The following is a 21999-nucleotide window of genomic DNA, read 5'->3' as shown; positions in this document are numbered from 1 at the left end:
GAAATAGGACACATTGAAGGCATCCATGAAGGAGGCTTCATGGATGCCCAGCAGGACTGAAGAGACTCTTCTGTTGTTCATAGCGAGCAAAGATCATCTCTTCTACTCCAGCCTCTCCCTGCCGGCCAATCATACAGCCAAAGGGATGGCAAAACCAAATGAGGTGTCTAGGAGTGATTGTCTATAGCTGATTGTATTAAGAACATGTTACTGTGGAATACTGTTTCTGCTATTGTCTGATATGGAGCTGTTAGCATGTCATGTCACCAAGTCTTCAGTCAGAGGCCTCTTGTTGTCAGACTGACTGCTACTGCAGATATTGCCCACTGAATCACCATCAACAACTCTTTGAAGCTACTTGGATGATATGCGTCATGACAACATTTAATAATTCTTGGGGACATAAATAAAAAAGTATTTTCCGTTTCAATTTAAATTCAATACTTGTGAAACGCAATGAAGCAGTGACATGTACAATTTTATAATGTTACTTAACAATAGGCTAATCATTATTTATTTATTTTTCAATCAGCTAATAATATTTTACAGATTACTAGCTGATTATTATTTGTCGGTATTAAACATAATTTAGTTTGGAAATGGACAGCTTTACGCCCTGTCCCCCCTTCAGCCTGAGAACTTGGTTTATCCCATGCAGCTTCCTCGACTCTTGCCCGCGCCCAGTCTGTCTCATCGGTGTGACCGGAGTTCCTCTTCCGCTGACAGCCTGCTGTCACACAGCTACCATGTTATCCCATTCCCGGTGTCTCACCAGGAATTTCGGCCGCTCCCTCTCTGCCATCCGCCAGGTAGGTACAAAATTTACCAACTTTGGTCGCTGCTTAGCTCTACTTGCTTGTGGCTGCGGAAAAACCGCAGCTTCTGTACGCTCAGCTCTATCCATGCTAGCATTAGCTGCCCCCGCTTTAGGCCACGGCTAGGCCGGAACATTGCGAGCCAAGGACAGGGTGACACTTGTCAGCACAAACCAATACTGCAACCCTCATTAATATGTGGATATCAACACTGGAGATGTTTGACTTGGATATTTAATGTTCATATGAGGTAGTTTTGTTATATTCTCGCATCCTTGTGGAACATGCTAGCTATCCAAAGCTAAAAAGTACTCTATTGTTGGCTAATGCACTTAGCTGTTATTAGGCTGAGGTCATATTGTGAATGAACGCAAATTTTTTGAGTATTTGGGCAATTTTCCAACTAATGTGTAAGTGTGACCGGCGACATTGTAAACTCGTTGGTTTCAGTCCAGGCTTATTGCCGGTGTGTTTATAGTTTCACACTTAGGATTCCGTGCAGTTGTTCGAACTTAAACTTTCTTTTGCACTTATTGATAAGGTCTCCATATTAAACTTACATTTAATATGAAACAACTTAGAAAAACCTATTACATAGTAATAATATCGATTGTGTCAAAGGTCAAAGTTAACCTGCAAAAGTGACTTTTGACCCGCAGCACCTCACTAATATCCTGTCTTGCACTGTAGTCCCCAGTCTTCTGAGGAAGATTTCTGAATGCAATCAGTTTTGCACATTTGTATATGTTTTTAAAGCTGTGGCATGCAGACATAGTATTGATCACATGTACAAGTTTCAGGTATTTTGACTAGATTGTATGTTTTTTGCAGGGAAACAATGTGTTAGCTCGTCGGGCCACTGCAGGTATGCTTTGTTATTGCTTGTACCATAGGCTGACCACATACATGCAAGATGTTGTTTACATGGCTTTTCTATTTATTTTCAGTTCTATCAGCTTGCCATCCTATATCTGTAAACAACAATGTGTAAGTACATACTCTCTCTATAATAGGGATGTACTGTCAAAGTCATGAACATGTTTGATATGGCAGATATGCCTTGGAGGGGGCCATATTTCATTGAGTAATATTTGGCTGCGAACCATGCTGTCCTAAATCTATTTTTATGTCAGACTGACAAATAATCATTCAGTAGTGACTCTAAATTTATAAACTAATTTAAAGATTAATGATATTCTATTTAAATGAGAACGGTAGAGTTGTGCCTACACTCATTCTTATTTTTCTTTCTCATCAGACCATATAATCCCCGTTCCAGTGTCTTCCAAATCCAGTACTTCAGGACATCTGCAGCTTACAGTATGCAATCTGTTTGTCCACCAGTTTTAAACTTATCTGAACATAAAATGCAATGGTTGATGTCTGAAGATAATCCTTTTCCTTTTGACTTTACTCCTTAGGAGATGAAGTTATCACAGTCAAGACTCCTGCATTTGCAGAATCTGTCACAGAGGGGGATGTAAGGTGGGAGAAAGGTAACACCTCTGAGAAGACTATTTTACTCGCTTTTCAGAGGTTATCGGACGCTAATGCAAAGTTATGTGTTCCACAGCTGTTGGAGACTCTGTCTCTGAGGATGAGGTGGTGTGCGAAATCGAAACAGATAAGGTAAGTTTCAAGTAAATTAGTTTACTTTTGATTCTTTGCGATTTCTGTTCAGGTCATGTTATAAATCTGCAAATTTGTGCTTAACTTTATAAGTTCTGTTTCGTAGGTGTAATGAACTGCTGAGCAAACTTGTTGACACTCAAGAATCATTGCATCAATTTGGTAGCAACCAAATCAGGGCTTCTATTAGCATTTTTGTCTCACAAAACCTCAAAAAGAATTGTATTTTACTTTTATAAAAACAAAATCTTGAGCATTTGTTTCATACCATTTAACATATTAAACAATTGAAGGACTCTAAAACACATGTAGAGTGATAAATAAAACAAGAGAAAATCATATAAAGCTGCACTTTTGTTATTTATAAATTGCAGGGAAAAAAAGTTTGAGTGTCAAATACAAAATGACCAAAAATATTTTTTTCTGTTGCACGCTTTATTTAAAATATGATGGATACTGTAATATATCCCCCCAAAAAATCATATCAATATGCATTTATTTATGGACTATTAGTGGATTGTTGTTCTTGGTTTTTGTTTTAATTTTTGAGTATATGTCATCCTTTCAGACATCAGTGCAGGTCCCCTCTCCTGCTGCAGGAGTGATACAGGAGCTTTTGGTCCCAGATGGGGGAAAGGTCGAAGGAGGAACACCACTTTTCAAGCTTAAAAAAGGAGGTATGGAAATCCAGGCTTATCAAGAGTCTCTGATCCTACAAAAGAATTATAAATCGAATTTCACTTTTAGAATATAAAAACATCTGTTTTTATACGTGTTCTTGGATTACATTTTAAATTTCAGCTCTGAAGAAAATAATTAAGTATTTTTTTGGGAAATATCAGTTATTTTATCCAGCACTAGCCTCTTTGTCATGCAAGATTATGTGTTTAATAAACGGGATGGGATAAAACCTGCGTCACCATTAGATATTCATAGTATGTTGGTCTATAAAAATACCACGCTGTCATATTACCTCAGAAATTTAAATTGGCTATATGTAACATGATCTAATAGCTTTCTTTGTTTTGCAATTGGAAATATTTTCAGAACACCTCATGTGTTTCTTGTAAGAGATAAAAAGTTTAGTAGTAGAGGTGTGCCGATCGATCGGCCACCGATCATAATCGGCCGATTTCCGTGAAAAAGTGTATGATCGGTGATCGCCGATCACGGTCTCTTGTTGCCGATCACACAAACCGATCACCTGCATCTAATTTCGCAGCCTTTCTGTGCAGCTGGTCTCCTTTTTCCTTCACACTGCGCAAACGCGCAGCAACAAATTCTAAGCGATGTGGAACGATATCGCACTGAATGAATGGGGAAGTTTCAGCGGAAAATTACCTTGGGGTCGCGGGTGAAGCACGTCAAAATGCATCAACACGACGAGTCTAATATGGCATAAAAACAATGCCATACTTGACGGAGTTTGGCTACATCGAGGCTCACTGCAGTAAAAAAAAAAGACACATGGAGCGATCAGATAGCAGGTAAAGCAGCGCACAGCTACAAACACTCACCCGGATTAGCATGACGGCCAAAAAGCTAAACAAATAACCCGCAAAATTATTTAAGTCTTCGAGCTGCGATGTAAGACTCTGGTTCTGCTCTCACTGTTGAACCGTTGCTACGCGCTACAGGTAGTAATATTTCACAGACGGAGCTTCGCTTCTGCTCCACCTGGTAGTGACTCTCACACCAAACCTCTGTTTAAAGTTGTAGCATCTAACCTAAAAAAATAAATTTTACATGCGTATTAAAACTTTCGCTGTCCTAACATGAGACAGATAATCTCTAAAAAAATAATCGACCTCCTCCCTGTTCTGCATAATTACTCCGCTCAGTCAGAAACAGCCAATCAGAGCTAGCAGTAATCAGCTAGCCGCCATGCTATCAGGAAGTTTTCATGCAGTAACTCAGGATTGTTTATTGTAATGGATCCTGTATTTGCCTTTGAATGTAAAGTTTTATACTTGAATTTTTTGGCAAAGTTGACAGTTTTTTTTTGTTTTTGTTTTTTGACTTTTTGCATTATTTAGCGTCTTCAGAGCCTTCATATGTTTAAAGTTTTTGTCTAAATTAAGGTGAATTAATGGTTCTTTTTTCCACATAATGTAACCAGTAGTGCTTATGATTAAAAAAATAATAATTATGTGATCGGTATCGGTGATCGGCCCTCATGGGTGATCAGAATCGGCAGGAAAAAACCTGATCGGCACATCTCTATTTAGTAGTCTTTGTTCTGCCTGGTGAATAACAGTAATCAGCAACAAGTGAGGGAGGGGCCAGCTTTAAATCCAGGGTCTTCAGTGAAACCTGGAACCGGCCCATATCATAATTGTTACGAATTGTACAAAGAATCTTAAACTTAACTGAAAACCAATTAAATTGACATAGTGGTATACACCTTAAGGTTAACGTAACTTGGGTGCTAAATTACATTTGTTGTAGGGCATAAATGTAAACATGGATCTTAAAAAACACCATAAATTTAATCCACTTTTTTTTTTCTTTTTTTCCTATATATGTTTTTTGTTTGAAACATGCAGGAAACGTCTTATAGCATCTGCCTTCACTTTTTCTTTGTGCCCCTTTAGCTGGGGCTGCTCAGGCTACAGAATCTCCAAAAGCTGCTGCGGACCCTCCACCACCTTCTGCTGCTCCAACTCCCCCACCTCCTCCCTCCACCGTGGGGCCCATTCCCACCACCATGCCCCCCGTGCCACCTGTGCCAGCACATGCTATGGACACCAAACCAGGTTAGTTGTCATGGGACAGACGGTCCGTGTCATGTGAGAACTCATTTGCCCGACATCTGCGTTTGTGTCCTCCAGCTTACACAACTAATTGCTTTGCATCGTTTTGGTCAGCGTCTTTTTTTTTTTGCCATCTACGTCTGGAGGTGCTGACTGCTTCATTGTTTTTCTTGTCTTGAAGTTTCAGCCATCAAACCCACTGCTGCTCCAGCTGCGCCAGCAGCCCACGCAGAGGGAGGAGTTAAAGCAGCAAGGACAGAAAGCAGAGTAAAGAGCACCTTGATATTTTATTTTATATGAAATCTTTTAGGTTAATGATGTTTTCTATAAAAAAAATGTTTTCTGTGGTGTTTCTTTCTTTTTGTAGGTTAAGATGAACCGCATGAGACTAAGAATTGCCCAGAGGCTGAAGGAAGCTCAAAACACCTGTGCTATGTTGACTACGTTTAATGAGGTCGATATGAGGTAGGAAATTCTCAATTAGTTGACCTACATTATTAAACCCTCAAAGCTATTTTGGATTATATGTGAAATGCGCTCTGCTGCCTTCCGAGTACTGATTGGAAAAAGTCAAATTTTAAATCTTTAAATATTCACACATCCTGGTTTCTGTGCAAATCTACTTTTTGGTCATTTGTATTTATTCAGACTTCCTGTCTAAGTGCCGTTTGCATGCACCCCTGTTAAAAGGCACAACAACACTTCCACAAATGGTTATAGATTGGAATCTGCCCAATAAAAAAAGCTTTTTGAAACCCAATATCCTCTTAAACACTGGAATGTAAATATTTGGTCATAATTTCATCTAAAACGAAGATAAGAATTGTTAAAACAGGTTTTATTAATTTACAAGGAAGCGTTAGTGTCTGCACTTGCCCCCCATGCTGAAGAGGACACTTTGAGGATTTCTTTCTCCCCGCAAATGTGTGGTGTCGGCTTTCGGCTATTCAGGGTTTTCTGTGTATCCTAATTGGATTGACATTGACGGTCTGGAGGAAGACTTCCCAGTCCTGGGCTCATCTGGAGCCGAAGGAACTGGCCAGAACAGGAGGCGGGAGCATCTGCAGAGGCCCACAGAGACCTGCGCTCTGAGTGGAAGAGCTGCCTGCACTGATATGGGCTTTTATGACAGCCCAATAAGATTTACAGGCTCTAGAAAGTGAAGATTTTTATCGCTTCTTCTCTCCTTTCTCGGAGAGTCTGTGTCTTGGGAGGGGCTAATTATGTTAGCGGAGAAACCCTAGAGCTACAACAGGGTTAGAGACAGGAAAACAAACAATTAAAAAGAGAGATACAAGAGAAAAATGAGCAATACAGAAACAATTAGTAGAACAACTTCAATAGATGTATACCTCACTCTCTTCAGCACCATTATCAAAAAATAGAACCTTTGTCTAGATTTAATACTTAAATGTATTGCCAAATTATTTTAAGAGCTTTAAACATCCATTGTTATTTAGGGAAAAAGTTAACATCAACATTTAATTTGAATAAGTGAACCTCATTTAGATTGATTAGAAAGAAGGTCATATACAATTGAAACTAGAAGTTTCCACAAACTGAATAAAGACATACAGATTTTTCCTCATCATCTGAACTGTAATCAGACCGAAGTTACTTGTTTTAGGTTAGTTAGAATTACCTAAATTATTTCTATTAGCTACATGCCACAATGATGAGAGAATATGTCAGATTTGTCATCAAAATCAGAAGTGGTGAATGGTTTGTACTTGCATAGCTCTCCATCTAGTCTAGAGGACTCCAAAGCGATTTCACTCCTAATGCCACACCTGGAACACACTGCTTTATTGCTTGACATGATGGGAAAGTCAAAGAAAATTAATCAGCAAAGGCATAAGCAAGAGAACTGTGGAGCTTCGCCAGTCTGATTCATCCTTGGGTACAATGTCCAGATTCTTGACTGTGCAGTTTTCATCTGTTCAGTTATATACAAGTATATACATGATGGGAAAGTCCAACCATCACACTGATGAAATTAATATGAAACTGTTTGGTTGTAATGACCATCATTATATCTGGTGGAAAAAGGGGGACTTACGTAAGCCCAGCTGTGATGCATAGGAGAGGCAGCATTATTTTGTGGGGCCGTTTTTGCTGTAGGAGATGCTGGCACACTTCATAAAATGGATGGCATTATGTGGAAATATTGAAGCAACATCTGAAAACATCAGCCAGGAAGTTATATCTTGGGCGGAAATGATTTGTCCAAACGGACAATAACCCAAAGCAAATAGCCAAACTACTTACAAATGGCTTAAGGACGAGGCCATCGCAAAGTCCTGATCTCAGTTCTATGGAGAAGTTGTGGGTAAATCTGAAAATGAATGTGGGAGCGAAGCAGTCTTCAAACGTGACTCGGTTCCTCCAGTTGTGTCAGGAGGAATGGGCAAGAACTGCAGCAAACTGTCATGAGAGGCATGTGGAAAGAACTGAAAACATCATTACTGTGGTATTGAACAAATGGAAATAAGTTTGGTAATTCTAACTGAATTATTGACTCTGTTCTAAAACAACAGAGTCCATGCAAGTTTTGGTCTGATTTAACTTGAAACTGAAAAATATATAATAAATTATTAGTTTTATGTAAACATCTGCTTTCAGCTGTGTTCTATGCTTTTACTGCTGTTATTTATTGATTATGAGGTAAAGGTAATGTAAAAACAACATCAAGCTATCTGAAATTTAGAATATTACATATTACCAATTAAAAATCAAGACTTTTAATTCAGAAATGTCAGCCTATTGAAAGTAAGTTCAGATCCTCTGCAGTTTATGCACCGATTCTTTCCTTCTGCATGCTTTCCTCATTGAGGCGTGGTAGAGAGGCAACTTAAGGAAGGTTTGTAGGTTTTAGCTCATCTAGTATTGCTCATCTTTCCCCAGACATAGGTCTCCACAAATAATCACAAACTGTGGAAATATCACATTGTTTTCCTTCCACTTAACTTTCCATTTTGAATACAGGCATAACTTGGCCAGAATGGAAAATTTCTGTTAACAAGAACTAATACAGTAGTCTAATTACACTTCTTGAATTTAATTATTTAAATAATTAAATTCAAAAATAATAGCTTTATTTATGCAATATTATGTTTTCAGATGCACTTTTATCTTCACATGTAAAATCTTTACGTGAACATTTATACTTTTCAAGATTTCATTCCCACTTTTATTCACATATTTGCAAAGACTCCGTTCCTTTTCAGGCTTCATCGTTGTCTTAATGCCGTGTTTCACTGTGACTTCTGCTTTATTTCCGCAGTAACATCAGCGAGATGAGGAAGGCTTACAAAGATGCTTTTCTGAAAAAACACAACATCAAGCTGGGCTTCATGTCTGCGTTTGTGAAGGCTGCCGCCTACGCTCTAGTTGACCAACCTGCTGTCAACGCAGGTACAAAATTAAACCTTTCAAGACTAGGAAACCTAAACGTTGTGGTGGATGTTTCACTCTGTCTTTGCACGTTTGGCTTCAAGGCGGGCCAAGTGTGTGTGTGGTGAAGAAAAAGATTTAAGTTTCATTGCCCGACCTCAAAACCAACTCCTAACTTATTTTCTTCCCCTAGACTACCCTGACCTATTTAGATAGACCACAGTGAAACTAGGGTGGGACGTGTTGCTGCCTTTTAAAGATCTATAATGGTCTGCGGCGTTGATTACCCACAACTTTTGACTTGCATGTGAGAGCGAGTGGTTTACAAGAAAATAGCTTTGCCTTGATGGAACTGAAGCGAGAACTTGTAATTTATCCTGGACAAGAGATTTCTGTAACATTCATGTTATTTGTGTTTCCAGTGATTGATGACACAACCAAAGAGATCGTATACAGGGACTATGTTGACATCAGTGTTGCAGTAGCAACACCAAAGGTAAGAGAAGTGGAGTTTATTGTATTAAAATGTTTGCTTCAGAAGTAAAAGGTGTACTATATTTTTTTTTCTGTCAGGGATTGGTGGTTCCTGTAATACGAAATGTGGAGGAAATGAACTTTGCTGATATTGAGAAAGCAATCAATTTGTTGGGAGAAAAGGTACGATTTCGTATCACTTTATTAAGCAGTTTTCTGACTCACTTTTGATGTTTTATTTAATTTATTCGTTTTTTATTTTTTAAATCCTACATTCACAGGCGCGTAAAAACGAACTAGCTGTAGAAGACATGGATGGAGGCACCTTCACCATCAGCAACGGTGGTGTGTTTGGGTCCTTGTTCGGCACACCTATAATCAACCCACCTCAGTCTGCTATTCTGGGCATGCATGGCATCTTTGATAGGCCTGTTGCAGTAGGTGGAAAGGTTGGTATTTAAATTCCTGTTAATGCACCGCAAAGTTGGCTAATTTCACACTTGATCGACGGCTAGAAATGTGCCACACCACACGCAGGTCATGCAAATAGCCCTTCAACTTGGCATGGAAATCATTGCTGAGACAAAGAGTTAGCTGGCCATTTTCAGTAAAACTAAGGTTTAAATTGTATTGTCTGCAGAGGCTTATTAGGTTTTCCTTAAGTAACTAATTTTAAAAACTAAATCTGAGCTTCAGCAAATGACAGAAGCTGACTATGTCACAGCAAAGTTTCTCTGTTTTATCTGATTCTGTTGATCGTGATTTACTGAGGCTGTATTTCTCAAATAGGAACAAGACTTTTTTTTGCCCCCTCCAATAGTTCTTTTTATTCATGTTAGAATGACAAACAAGCTTCCTGTCACTAGGTGGCAGCAGTGCTCAAAGTAAACATGCTGTCTTTTTGAAACAGAATAAGGAAACCAATGTTTACAATTTAAAAAAATCATTAAGCCCAGTGTCCCAGTTTATCTAATAAAAACAGACTGAGCAGACTTGAATAAATGTTACAACAATTTTCAAATTCAGTTTAACCCAATTTGCAAGACTTCAAATAGTAAAAGAAGCAACAACTTAAAACCTAAGTTGCTGCAGCTCATTTTATGAAATTTGTTGTGACAATTAGGTGCATAACAGAATAACTAAGGACCACTGGAATAGAGAAATGTTGAGGCTTTTGGTGATGTCAGAGCTGAGGTTTAGCTCACTCACAGGGACCGCTGTTTCCAGTAGGGCTGCACCATATTGTGCGATAAAATGGGTGAAAGTTGTGATAACCATATAAGTCAGTGTCAAATTTATTTACATAGCATATTTAAAGGCATCAGTTGACCAAAGTATTTTACTATTACAACCGAAATTATAAGGTGATTATAGCTCACTCATGCACAATAATATAACAGTCCAGGCCAGGTTTTCTGACTTATGATAAATAAGTAAACGGTGTTAATTTTTTTCTGCTTGGTGTTCATGATGGGGCTAAACTCCAGATAAGCTACGTCTACTGGGAGAAATATAAAATTCCTTATTGTCATCTCAACACAGTTTAATGAAATAAACAGCAAATGTTCCAAACTATATTAACAGACAGCCTTAATTTATTGCAGTCCAGGCAATTGTTCATAATGCACATACTGCATGCTGCAGTATTGTGATAATGATAAATTTTTGATATATTTTTTAGTTATAAGTTTCAGTTTGTAATTCTAACCCTGCTCTTCATGCATAAAGCCGATATTAGATTCTAAATACAAATCGTTAGTTGCTGAAGTTGCATTGTGAAGTGTGCAGTCACAATTTCTTTGCTTTATAATAATGGTGAAGTCCTTATGAACTGCAGAGCTGTGTAACATGTAGCTCCTCCCTCCTCCCCTTTGAATTAATACTAATCCCCTCCACACCCCCATAAAATTAGTTATATTTTCACATTTATATCACACCTAAATGTTACTAAAGATTTGCACTTTTAAGTCAGGAATAAATAAAAATGAAGCCTTTTCATTTATATATTAGCATATAAAGACTTGGCACCCAAAATGTTTTCAGACTCCCCTCAGTTCAGATGTAAATGCATCTCCAAAGAAATAATCTTTCTATTTCTCATTTTCTCTACAATGATGGCGATAGACTGTAACATCTTCATGTAACTTAAAAATGAGTTTTACTGTAATTCTTGATTTTGAGTGGTTTGAGTTTGATCGCTTTAGCTGAAAGCTATGCAGTTAGATATGATTAAAATGGGATGAAATAAAACAAATTTAATTTCACCAAATCTTCAAAAACAAATTTAGTATTCATGGTTCCTGAGGTGAAATCTGATCCTTAGAATCAGACAGATTTCTGTCTAAAATCAGAAATCTGTCTGATTGTAAACGGAAATCTGTCTTTTCAGATTTTATTTTATTTTTTTTTTAAATCAGTAACCAGAAATCATCCACAATGTCTTTGTTTGGTGCATCTAATTCCAGTGGCACCAATTTAAAACTAAAATTTCTCAGATTTGTATTGACGGAACTGAAAAAAAGACTCCAAAATGTATGTATTCTTTTGCGTAGGTGGAGATCCGTCCCATGATGTATGTCGCTTTGACGTACGATCATCGTCTCATCGATGGAAGAGAGGCCGTCACTTTCCTGCGTAAGATCAAGTCTGTGGTGGAGGACCCCAGGGTGCTCCTCCTCGACATGTGAGCCTCTGTCAACTCTGGGCCCACTAAACCAACCCCACGCCAACAGCGGCTGTACACACGTAAAAAAAAACACTCAAAAAAAATTTACCATAACTGCAGTTAATGTATTGTTGTCTTGGTTAACTAGGGGAAAAAAAGGTTTGTTTTGAAAAGTTCAATTGTGAATGGACATTTGTAAGACCAGCTGGGCTGCACGGTTTGGCACTGGGCTCTGCGGTTTCAGGTGCTGGTCTCTTGATCAAAGAAACAAAAAATAAATATTCTATAACTTGTTTGCCAAATGTCATTTTCTACACAGAATTTAATAAAATCCAGTTGTTGTGAGATGACAGGCAAGTAAAGGTGCAACTGCATAGAATTTTATTATTGTGGTTGAGAGATGAACAATGAGCACATATTGGGCTAGAAAACAAGGAACACTATGTTTTAAAAATCTCCAAAGTGAAGGAATCCTCAGAGGTTTTATGCCGTCTAGTCCATGAAATTCTCTTTTTGCTGTGTGACATAGACTATTTAAGAGAAAAGGAAAGTTTTAAACAATAAAAACTTCATTACCCCACTGCTGGTTTTCTGCTGGATGGTTTTTGTGGATAATTGTTGAATGTTTAATCTGTGGACATGAACTACAAATAACAAAAGAAAAAAAAAATAATAAAAATGGGGTATTGTGCTTTAAAATGGTGTCAATTCCTCCAATAGTGCTCAGACTTTAACTTGTTTGACGAGCTCTGACGGTTTGAAGGTTTTGCAAGTGTTTCCAGGTATGTCCCATTATGCTGATAATAGTTAAAGAAAGGAAAATGTGCAGCTCAAAACATGAATGTTATTTAATGTACCATGATTGTAGCTTAAAGCTAATTCAAATCTGCAATCGCTCAGTTTAACAAATCACTTCCTAAAAAAATATTGATACTTAAGCTGATTCTATGTTGGAAAATAGTGATTGACAACTATTTGGAAAAAAAAAAAAAAAAAAAGAAAAAAAGAAAACTGAACAAATTGATAAGTTTGTAAAACTGGAATCAAAAAAAAAAAAAAAAAAAGAAAACTGAACAAATTGATAAGTTTGTAAAACTGGAATCAAATGTTTTGACTGCTTTCTTTCCAGCAACTGAGAAAAATGTTTAAAACCACAAAAATAATCTTAATGTGGATATTAGCATTTCAATTCCAGTTCAATTTTTATCTAGTTCTCTTGAATCAAAAACAAAACACATAGATTGCTTTATCCTGTGATGGCTTCTTTCATTGTTACAATAAGTTATTTTCCTGTCAACAATGATTAAAATCCATCCACAATTTTGATTTAAAAGGGATTTTATTCACATGCATGGTGATTATGAAGATATGTAAAACCTAATTATCAAAATTGCATTAAAACACATCCGAGTTCCCATGGGATAAAAGTAAATCTGTGCATTTAAGGAACACAGTGCCTTGGAAAAGCATAATATTTTTCACATTTTCCCACATTACAACCAAAATGAGAAAAACGAACACGGTTAAGTGGTTAGCAGAGATGTGGTCGGTAGAACAAACTTTTTTCCCCCCATCATAGTGGCAGCATCATACTGTAGTGATGCTTTTCTTTCTCTTGGACTGAGAAACTGGTCAGTTAATGGGAAGACCGATGCAGCTAAACACAGGATCATTCTGGAAGAAAACCTGTTAGAGGGGTAAAACATTTCAGATTGGTGTGAATGTTCACCTTTCATCAGGACAACAGTAAACAGATCCGGAGCCGCAATGGGGTGGTTCAGATCAGGGGCGCCAAGTCCGGTCCTTGACAATTACTACAAGGCATATTTTAGGTAAATCCCTTCCCCAACACACCTGAATCAAATACATACTTTGCTACCAAGCCTGTGCAGAGCTAAATGAGATGTTGAGGGAACTAAATCTTTTGATTTAGGTTTTTGTTGAAAACGTTAATGGCATAAAAGTTTTCCTGATAGTAGCTCTTGGAAGACTGGACCCAGGTCCTCCTGGTTTTGATCAAAGCCTATTTTCCATATGTTTATAGAATAAAGATGGTTCACTTCAGGGAGATAAACATCAGTGCACTTCATATTCAAAGATTAAAATCTTGTAATTGTTTTGGAAACCGTGCTACTTTGTGTCACTCTCCCACATAAAATTCCAGTAAAACAATGTTTGTAATGTGACAAAAGTCAAAGGGTATGAATACTTTTGCAAGGCACTGGGTATCCCCAACCTTTGTTCAACCGTTTCTTTGGGAAGCTCCTGTAAAATTGCAGGATGTTTCAATCCAGCTGATCTGTTTTTTTTTTTTTTTTTTGTAAGTCCAGTATGGCACAAACAATGGGAGGTCTGCTAGCAGGACAGAGCTTTCCAGGAGACTCCGCTGAAGAAGGGGTGGCATTTGATGTCGCTTACTCCTCCACCTCCAGAACCCAAACGATAACCTGCATCAAACTGAAGCAGCTATAGAGAGAAAAAAAAGTCAGTTACACTCTCTAGTTTTTTTTTTTGTTTGTTTGTTTTTTTTTGTAGAACCTTACAAAACTGTTCATGTAGTTTAAACTTAAGCTCTGAGCTGGAAGGTTGAAGATAACATTAGAGCTGGTGCAGCATTTTGAACTGGGACAGACAACACCAAACATACAGTCAAGAGTTAAAAATGGTTTTGATGAAAGCATATTTATGTTGGAATGGTCTAGTCAAATCCAGATCTGAATCTATGGCAAGACTTTAAAGTTTGTGAAAAATGTGATCAAACATTTATGTCCCTAAATGTTCAAAGCTAAAATCTACTTAGATTAATGTTTGTGGTGGGTGTGAATACTTTTGTAAGGCACTGTGACCTCTAACCTCAGTGAGCAGGGATGCAGCCGCAGCACTTAGGTGGTCGGGGATGAGCAGCTGGGTGTGGGAATGGATTCCTGCTGGATGGAGCTGCCAAAGGGGCTGGAGGAGCAGGAAAGATCTTTAGCTTCATCACAATATGTGGAACTGCTACGGAAACCAGTTTCACTACTTTTATTGCGTTCATCTCACCATTCCTGTTAGAAGTTCAAAGAGCAATGCCCCGAGACTCCACCAGTCACAAGCCTCTGTAATCCTCGACACTCCTCCGATTTCTAGGAACGCACATTGAGCTGGGTTTAGTTATGCCCATGTTTAACATTCCTTCAGAAATCTCCGGTACCACCGGCTTGTTGCCACTAGATGGCAGGTAAGACTAAGGAGCCTGGAGCTTGAGGTGATGTGTGTGTTTACCTGGAGCACAGTACATCTGCTCCATGGCTTTGGAGCTAATCTCTGACTGAACCTCACTCCACTGGCTGAAAAACGTCAAACACACCTTTCCTGTGAAAACACGTCACTTAGTTAAACTTCACATTTCATTTTGTGTAGACTTGAAGCGGACATTCAAGTTTACGCACCCCTGTTATAGCGCCACATTATTGGGATGTAAACAGTGAGACTCAGGTGATTACTTCTCAGAAATGTTTGCCTTGTTTAATGTGTCCTATAATTGTAGGAATTTAATTGAAAAACCAAGAACTGGAGATTAAAGTTTTCCAATCTCCCACCCAGAGATCAAACCCGTTTTTGATTTAATATCTGTGGCAAGATATTCAAGACTGGTGTGAGTTTAAAGTGTTTTTGTAAACAAGAGTGGGCAAACAAAAAATATCAACACGGGCTTCACCAAAAATATTAGTTCAAGTATGCACACAGTTTGCTGTTCAACTGTGTTGCACATTTCAAAGGTCACATTAAAGTTAGGGAAAAGTTCTGAAATAATTTATCTGGGTCTCATTTTTTACATCACTTAAACCTGGTCATTTGACAGGGGTGTGAAGACTTGTTGGTCTTACCGTTGCTGGTGAGCAAAATGTTCCTCGGGTTGAGATCCCGACACAAGACGCCTTGCTCATGCAGACTCTCCAGGGCCAACAGAATCTGCGCCCCCCACACACGCACCTCCCCTTCTGGAAGCCCCCAGTAGCTCTGCAAGGCCTTCTCTGCAGGCGTGGAGGTCGTGGCAGGAAAGCGTGGCAGGTGACACCAGCCGTCCACCTCGATGATCTGGTCTTCTTCGTGCCTCTCTGGTCCCTCCGTGTTCTTTCTGTCGCTGTGGGATGTGGCTCCCAGTGGGTCGGGAGAGAACCAGCTTACATATGATTCCGCTTTTAGGTTCTTCGCTCCAGGACTCAGTACCTCACACGCCACGTCTGTACCCTGTTTTTCACATGTGGGACAATTTTCTCTTTTTTGACATACTCCTGATGACTTCACCTGTGCATTAACGCTTCCGTGGAAAAGAGAAGCAGGAAAATCACGAGAACTTTCCAAGATGATGGTTGTGTCCGCATGGTCAGAAAATACTGCTCTGTCCGTACTCCTGATGACTATCATTCCATTTCTTTCTTCTACAATGGGACTGCTTTCTTGCTTTGACTCTGCATTTATCTCTTCAGAACTTCCAGCAACAAAAGATCCCTGATGAGAGCCATTAGTTTCCCATGATGCCCTGCCACGGATTTGGGTTTGGCAATAGAGAGGGAGATGCAGAATGGCAGGAGAGGAACTCAACGCGTCTTTTTGACTTTTAGGAGGTTCTGTTCTTTTAAACGAGATCTGATTTGTCTGAGGTGTTGCTCTTTGCAAATTATTGCCAGTCACTGCATAGAGGTTGGTTTTGTTATAGCTGTGTGTTGGGTCTGCAGCTTTCCAGGCTGCCTCAAAGTCTCGACTGCACTCTACGAGTCCCATCCCGGCTTTCTTTTTATGGAGATCTGACATGACATCGAGAGCTTGGCTGACACGGGCACAAGAGAGAGGAAGAGCTGGCTTTTCCTGAGCTTCGTTGGAATGCAAACACAAACTAGGGGCTGGTGGATGGATGTGGGTGTTGACCTGTGTCCTTGTGAGGCCGGAGAGCAGCGTCTGCTGATCCAGCTTGGTGTAAAACGACGCGGCCGATCGGGTGTTCTGGAGACAACCGGTCTCCTCTATGTAAGAGTGAGTCCCGCAGCTGTCCAGCCGCTGCTGAGTCTCGTCCCATGAGTTTGGGAAGTCTGTATCCGGACTCTCGTCGGTCAGTTTGCGAGGAATCGCTGCTGCTGTGCTCCTGCCGTTGTGCTGGTAGTCTCTGCTGATTTCAGGTGAGGTGTGGCTTGTCTTCAGCTTGACGTTGTGCTGCCCAGAGGTGAAGCACGGGTCCGGGTGTTCCCTGGCTTTCTCACTTCTAAGTTTGTGCAACTTAGAGAAAAGCCTCCCACCTAGGAAAAGACAGAAAGTTTTCCTCTATGTTTTTGATGTTTCTTGTAAGAAATACAGGGCCAGACGTAGCCACTTTACCCTTGACATGCTCCAGATGCAGGTACACGGCATCCTCACTGACATAATACCGTAGCAGCTTCACCATGTAGGGCACACCTTGAGGAATAATGGTTGTTTGGTCTCTGCTCTCCCAGCTCGATTTGACTAGGCTCTGTGAAAGCACACACATGTAATCATTTATTTAGACAATTACTCTGAGATAAGTTCTGGCTCATCCCTTTGGAAGTGTCTGACACCAGCGTCTTGTCAAGATATTAAAATCACTTGAGCTTTTTCACATTGTGTTACATTACAACCTTTTATCAACAAAAAGTTTAAAAGTCAACTTTTGCCACAGATTGGACTTTGTTTCTGACTTTACCTCTGAAGTCTTCACAGAACAGCTGTAGTTCTACTGAGTTTAAATTACACACAGGTGGAGTCTTTTTAATATTTAAGTGACTTCTGAAGGCAATCGGTTACGGTAAAGAGGAAGGAGCGCAAAAAGGTTCAATACAAATGTTAGGTCATGCTTTCCAGATCAATAATTGTAAAAACAAAACAAACAAAAAAAAAACATTGAAACCATGTGTTATTTTCCTTCCACCTCACAATTATGCACAGCTTTGTGTTGGTCTGTCACATGAAACATTTAGTGAAATACTCTGAAGGTTTTGGTTATATGAAAAGACGGAAAATGACAAACGTATTAATACTTTTGTAGGGCACTGTAACTATTACTTTAGCTGAAATTTAAGATGCACTTGCACCGTCTAAAATCATGAGAGCTCTCTAGCAGATTGATGCTGAGCAATGATAATGGAGAAAGGATGGAGACAGTTTCATTGACTGCTTTGATTACAGGAACAGGCCTGCTGCCAGGTGAAAACCTCTCATCATGTCCAATAATCAGCGGAAAGATGCTAGCAAATGAATATGTAGGTTTTATGTGGCGTATTGAAGTGGATGTGATCATTTATTGGCTTTTAATTCAGTAGAGCATCCTTACCTTTACAACAAACATCTCTTTGTTGACCATGCTTTGCACAATCAGGACCTTTGGAATGAAAAATGCAACATTCTCAAGCTTACACAGAAAAGCAGGTAGATTATTACAATATATATATATATATATTTTTTTTTTTTTTTGCATAACGGTTAAGTGCAGTGGATAATTTAAAACTTCATTATGTCGAGCTACAGCTCTCCTTCAGAGTTTTTGGCCCTGTGGAAAGGACATGACATTTCATTTCCGTATTAAATAACTGTTGAATGAATGACTTCATTTATTGGCACTTTGAATACCAATGCCGTGACCGTTCTTACTCTGTCACTCTTAAAATGAGAAAAACAAGAGAACTTTCAATTCAAATTGGCCAGATATTTTTTGTTTTTTAAATCCTCAAACCTTTACCCTTTAACAATAAAGGTTTGCTTTTTATATGGTGAGATGAGAGCAGATTTGGGCTTTTCAGTTACAACCACTTTAGATGGGTCTGATGTGAAACAAAGGACGATCTTTCATCGTCACTGTTAAGTATGCTGGAGTACCTTTGATGCTGTGGGCCTATTACTATTCCAAAGGCTCTGGTTACCTTGTTGCACAAAATGGCTTCAAGGACTCTCTAAAGTACCAAACAGTTCTAAACAAAAGAAATCTGGTGGCCTTTACCAGAACACTCAAAAGGAAGTATTTTAGCAGATTGGTATCCAAAACACAGTTAAATCAAAAGACAAGGTTGACTAGATGCAGAAATAAGCTTCTTCTGTCCACTTGGCAAAGGAAGATTGCTAATTGACAGGAGTGCCAGTCATGGGGAGCCAATAATTTCATAAACAAATAATTATTTAATGTGAGACTTGTTTTCCCCAAAAATGTACTCAAATATGTTTTTTATTTTGCACATCTCCACCTGGGGTGTCAATCAAAGATTTAAAGCTACACCACAGTACTTAAGTAAACTATTTTGTTGTACTGGTTTACAGTGAGAGAATGACACCTACCTTATCACTGATTCCCACCACTTTACACATTTCCAGATCCTCTACGGGAGAACTCAGGTGTCGGATCGGGCGAAATCTCAGACTGCTGTAGCCCTGGGAATCAAACCCACAGATAAGACAGCAATGCCTTGATTGGACAATGGAAATGCTTGTTTAAATGCAAAAATCATGTGACTGAAGTAGCTTTGCGCTTTGAATTACCCTGTAAGTGAATGAGGCTATACAAATAATTTTGCCTTTCCTAATTTTAATTTATTCTATGTATATTCTGTTAAGATATTGCACACAACAAAATATGTCTACAGCTTTCTGTAGACATATTTCTGTAGACAAAAATATAATGTTTCCAAACATTATACTTTAAAGAAATATGAGACGCAGAGGTACTGCGGTGCTTTGCGGTACCTCTGAGTGTCTGCAGCTTATCATCAAGTTCTTTGTTGATAAGCTACTCAAGATGGTTAACTTACCCCTAAATGAGTGCCTCCTTTTCCTAGGTTATCCTGTAAATGGGTTATAAAGATTTCTTCGGCTCGCTTCAGATACTGGGTTGTCTTCCTCTTCACAGCCTCCCTCCTATCTTTGTTTGGGTCCACTATTGAAGAAACACAATGTTGTGTTACCAAATAAAAAAAAATACAATCTTACTATCTTACTATGTGGGGGGAAAAAGCTTAACCATCAAATGAATCTGTGCTTAGCATTTGCCTTCTGACTTCCTGCTCTTTTTTTATGTCATTGTCACATGCCGGCCTTGTGAAAACCCGGTTATTCCTATCCCCGGTTGAATGATTCATGCCGTCTACTCACACTGAACTCCATTCAGCAGCAAGTCCACTCCGTTCTTGTAGTAACTGAAGGCCGCCTCGTAGTCTTCGTTGACCTCGCTGTCCAAAGCCATTCGGATCTGCTTGGCAGCTTCCACCAGGTAATCTCTCTTTGCCATCTCTGAGATTCTTCTGGGTCTCTCAAGGTCCAGATGGGCCTGTTCACAGCGCAGATAGTTGGACATTGGTGCGGACACATTAAGACATGAACAACCTGTTTAATTAAAACCCAAACTGAAAATGACGACAGCGTAGCGGCTGTAAGTGAAATATAACAGGGGAGTTCTGCTTTTACAGAGTATTCAGTCACCATAAACTGGCCGTCACCTTTGCTCCTGCGTCTTCTTATCAGCAGTAGGAAACATCTCTGTCTGTTGTCACCGTGTTCTTTGCATTTCGGCCCCAAGGGACATCAGGGCTCGGGTCTGTGTTGCAAGGCATGATCATCTGAGCCAGTGGAAACAAACGGTTAACGTCTCAAGCAGAACAGGAAGTGAAAATAGGCACGTGTCTTCTATTTTGGACAAAGAGAAAGAAAAAAAGAAGAGCATATGTTAAAGGCAGAGAGAAATGACACATGACAGATGGATTAGGGTAAGATCTGCATGGTGAAATTATTGATGCACATGTCTTACACATCAATCTGACAGCATGCAGCAAATACAGGTCTATGAGAGCTACATCATAGCCATGTAAATTTCTAGTCAGTAACACACAAGCCATTTGAAATAGATCATGCATGAGGTCTCTTTCATACACTGCCTTGCCAAAATAGTCATATCTTTAAATTTCCACATATTTTTCATGCTACCACAACAAATCTCAGGGTATTTTCGAGGGTATTATATAGAAGGTTCATCTCCCAGCAGGAAACATACGACCACAGATAGACTGGTTTAGGTCTAAACAAATTAAATCTAAACCTGACAGCCTAGTCAAAGTCCAGACCTGAATGAAATTGAGAGTATGTGGCAAGACAATTTATGTTTACAGATGTTATCCATCCAGCTTTTTCAAACATGAGCTATTTTGTAAATAAATGACTAAAGAATTTTGTCTCTGAATGTTGGAAACTAATAGAAACATACACCAAAAGACTTGGAGCTGAAACTTTTGTAAATCTTGATTCTGCAAAGTATTTACTAAGAGGCCCTGAACAAATTTGCACCCCACATTTTCATTTGCAAAACACGAAAGGCATCCACTTCACAAATATCCACAACGAGGATATTTGGATATTGAGTCACCTTAAAATCTCAATAAAATCTATTAAATCTTGGAGGTATTAACAAAATATGACAAAGTGCCAGAAACACTTTTGCAAGGCACTCTGCGTGGCATTGTGGGCTACAGCTGAAAGAGTACTGTATGAAATAATGTCAGTTTTCTCACAATGTTTTAACCACAACTGAGCCCCCTGGCATCTCACATGCAGACATTGAGTCTCTGTCATCAGAGCAGAACATTTTCAGCGACATAAGGAAACACAAAAAGCCATTTTAAGTGTCCTCCATCAGTATCCATCATCCCTTCAACATGGACTTTCACAGCCAGTGAGCTAGCAATGTATCATCATCCATAATTACACTAAAACAACAGAAGACACGTGTGCATGCAGTTATAAGACAAACTGTACCTACTGTAGTGTAAGCATGGCCTGGACTCTGAGACCCAACAGCAGCATCAGCACCAGAAGCGACCCGGATCATCAGCAGTAGGAACATACTCATCCTGCTGAGCAGGAGAGGAGGAGGGAGCTCAGACGAGGCTGCTGATTGGCTGAGCATGATGTCATTTAAGGGTACCATTTCACACAAGGCACTGGCTTCTCCCCACTCCTCTTCATAGATGGTGAAAGATTTAAAGAGACAGCGCTGCTTTGAGTGTGTAGACCGAAGAGGCCATTTCAGCTCTGATTTATTGTAACAATGGAGTTCAGTGTTCACCCTATAATCCCACCGCTAACTTGAAATAATAGTTACCATGTTTGGCTTTTCTCTGCTGTGCACTTTGGGATTTACTCCACCCCCCTATCCTACTTAAATATAAGCATCGGTGCTCAGTACCAGAGGGAGTCAGGCTCCAACTAACAGCACAAAGAGGAGTCACCCCCAACCACGCATGCA

The 21999-nt window shown here is 39.3% G+C and overlaps 2 protein-coding genes across 4 annotated transcripts; one reads left to right on the top strand and one right to left on the bottom strand.

The window, feature by feature from the left end:
* Positions 1-676: 676 nt before the first annotated feature.
* dlst (dihydrolipoamide S-succinyltransferase) lies at positions 677-12309 on the top strand. The gene is made up of 15 exons (XM_007549271.2): positions 677-809; positions 1647-1680; positions 1763-1802; positions 2074-2135; positions 2237-2311; positions 2389-2444; positions 3013-3121; positions 5039-5200; positions 5379-5464; positions 5565-5662; positions 8481-8611; positions 9013-9086; positions 9164-9247; positions 9346-9513; positions 11617-12309. Exons 1-15 carry the CDS (start codon positions 747-749, stop codon positions 11749-11751), a joined length of 1377 nt encoding a protein of 458 aa, XP_007549333.1. The 5' UTR covers positions 677-746; the 3' UTR covers positions 11752-12309.
* A 1720-nt stretch (positions 12310-14029) lies between these two features.
* On the bottom strand, positions 14030-21622 carry rps6kl1 (ribosomal protein S6 kinase-like 1). 3 transcript variants are annotated; one of them, XM_016670119.1, is made up of 12 exons: positions 21510-21622; positions 20201-20320; positions 19857-20031; positions 19517-19641; positions 19047-19139; positions 18052-18099; positions 17082-17214; positions 15596-17002; positions 14991-15080; positions 14769-14851; positions 14583-14678; positions 14030-14195 (listed from the first exon to the last, which is right to left on the bottom strand). In XM_016670119.1, exons 3-12 carry the CDS (start codon positions 19990-19992, stop codon positions 14085-14087), a joined length of 2322 nt encoding a protein of 773 aa, XP_016525605.1. In that variant the 5' UTR covers positions 19993-20031; positions 20201-20320; positions 21510-21622; the 3' UTR covers positions 14030-14084. The 3 variants fall into 3 exon arrangements, with proteins under 3 accessions (XP_016525605.1, XP_016525606.1, XP_007549332.1); XM_016670120.1 differs by having other exon boundaries at positions 20201-20387; positions 21514-21622; XM_007549270.2 differs by having other exon boundaries at positions 21514-21622.
* Positions 21623-21999: the final 377 nt, after the last annotated feature.

Source organism: Poecilia formosa, unplaced genomic scaffold (assembly GCF_000485575.1).
Source record: "Poecilia formosa unplaced genomic scaffold, Poecilia_formosa-5.1.2 Scaffold30, whole genome shotgun sequence".
Taxonomy (NCBI): Eukaryota; Metazoa; Chordata; class Actinopteri; order Cyprinodontiformes; family Poeciliidae; genus Poecilia; species Poecilia formosa.
Note: the sequence above shows the minus strand (reverse complement) of the source record. Positions and strands in the feature narration are given on the sequence as shown.

Bases quoted from the DNA above. Each gene is read 5' to 3' on its own strand.
- rps6kl1 (XM_016670119.1), bottom strand. From the start codon at position 19,992: ATGGCAAAGAGAGATTACCTGGTGGAAGCTGCCAAGCAGATCCGAATG. The intron at 19,140-19,516 runs GTAAGTTAACCA...TTTGATTCCCAG, and splicing joins AAGGAGGCACTCATTTAGGG to GGCTACAGCAGTCTGAGATT. The intron at 15,081-15,595 runs GTAAGACCAACA...GTGTTTTCACAG, and splicing joins CATTTTGCTCACCAGCAACG to GAAAGGTGTGTTTGACGTTT.
- dlst (XM_007549271.2), top strand. From the start codon at position 747: ATGTTATCCCATTCCCGGTGTCTCACCAGGAATTTCGGCCGCTCCCTC. The intron at 2,136-2,236 runs GTATGCAATCTG...TTTACTCCTTAG, and splicing joins CAGGACATCTGCAGCTTACA to GAGATGAAGTTATCACAGTC. The intron at 5,663-8,480 runs GTAGGAAATTCT...TTATTTCCGCAG, and splicing joins TTTAATGAGGTCGATATGAG to TAACATCAGCGAGATGAGGA.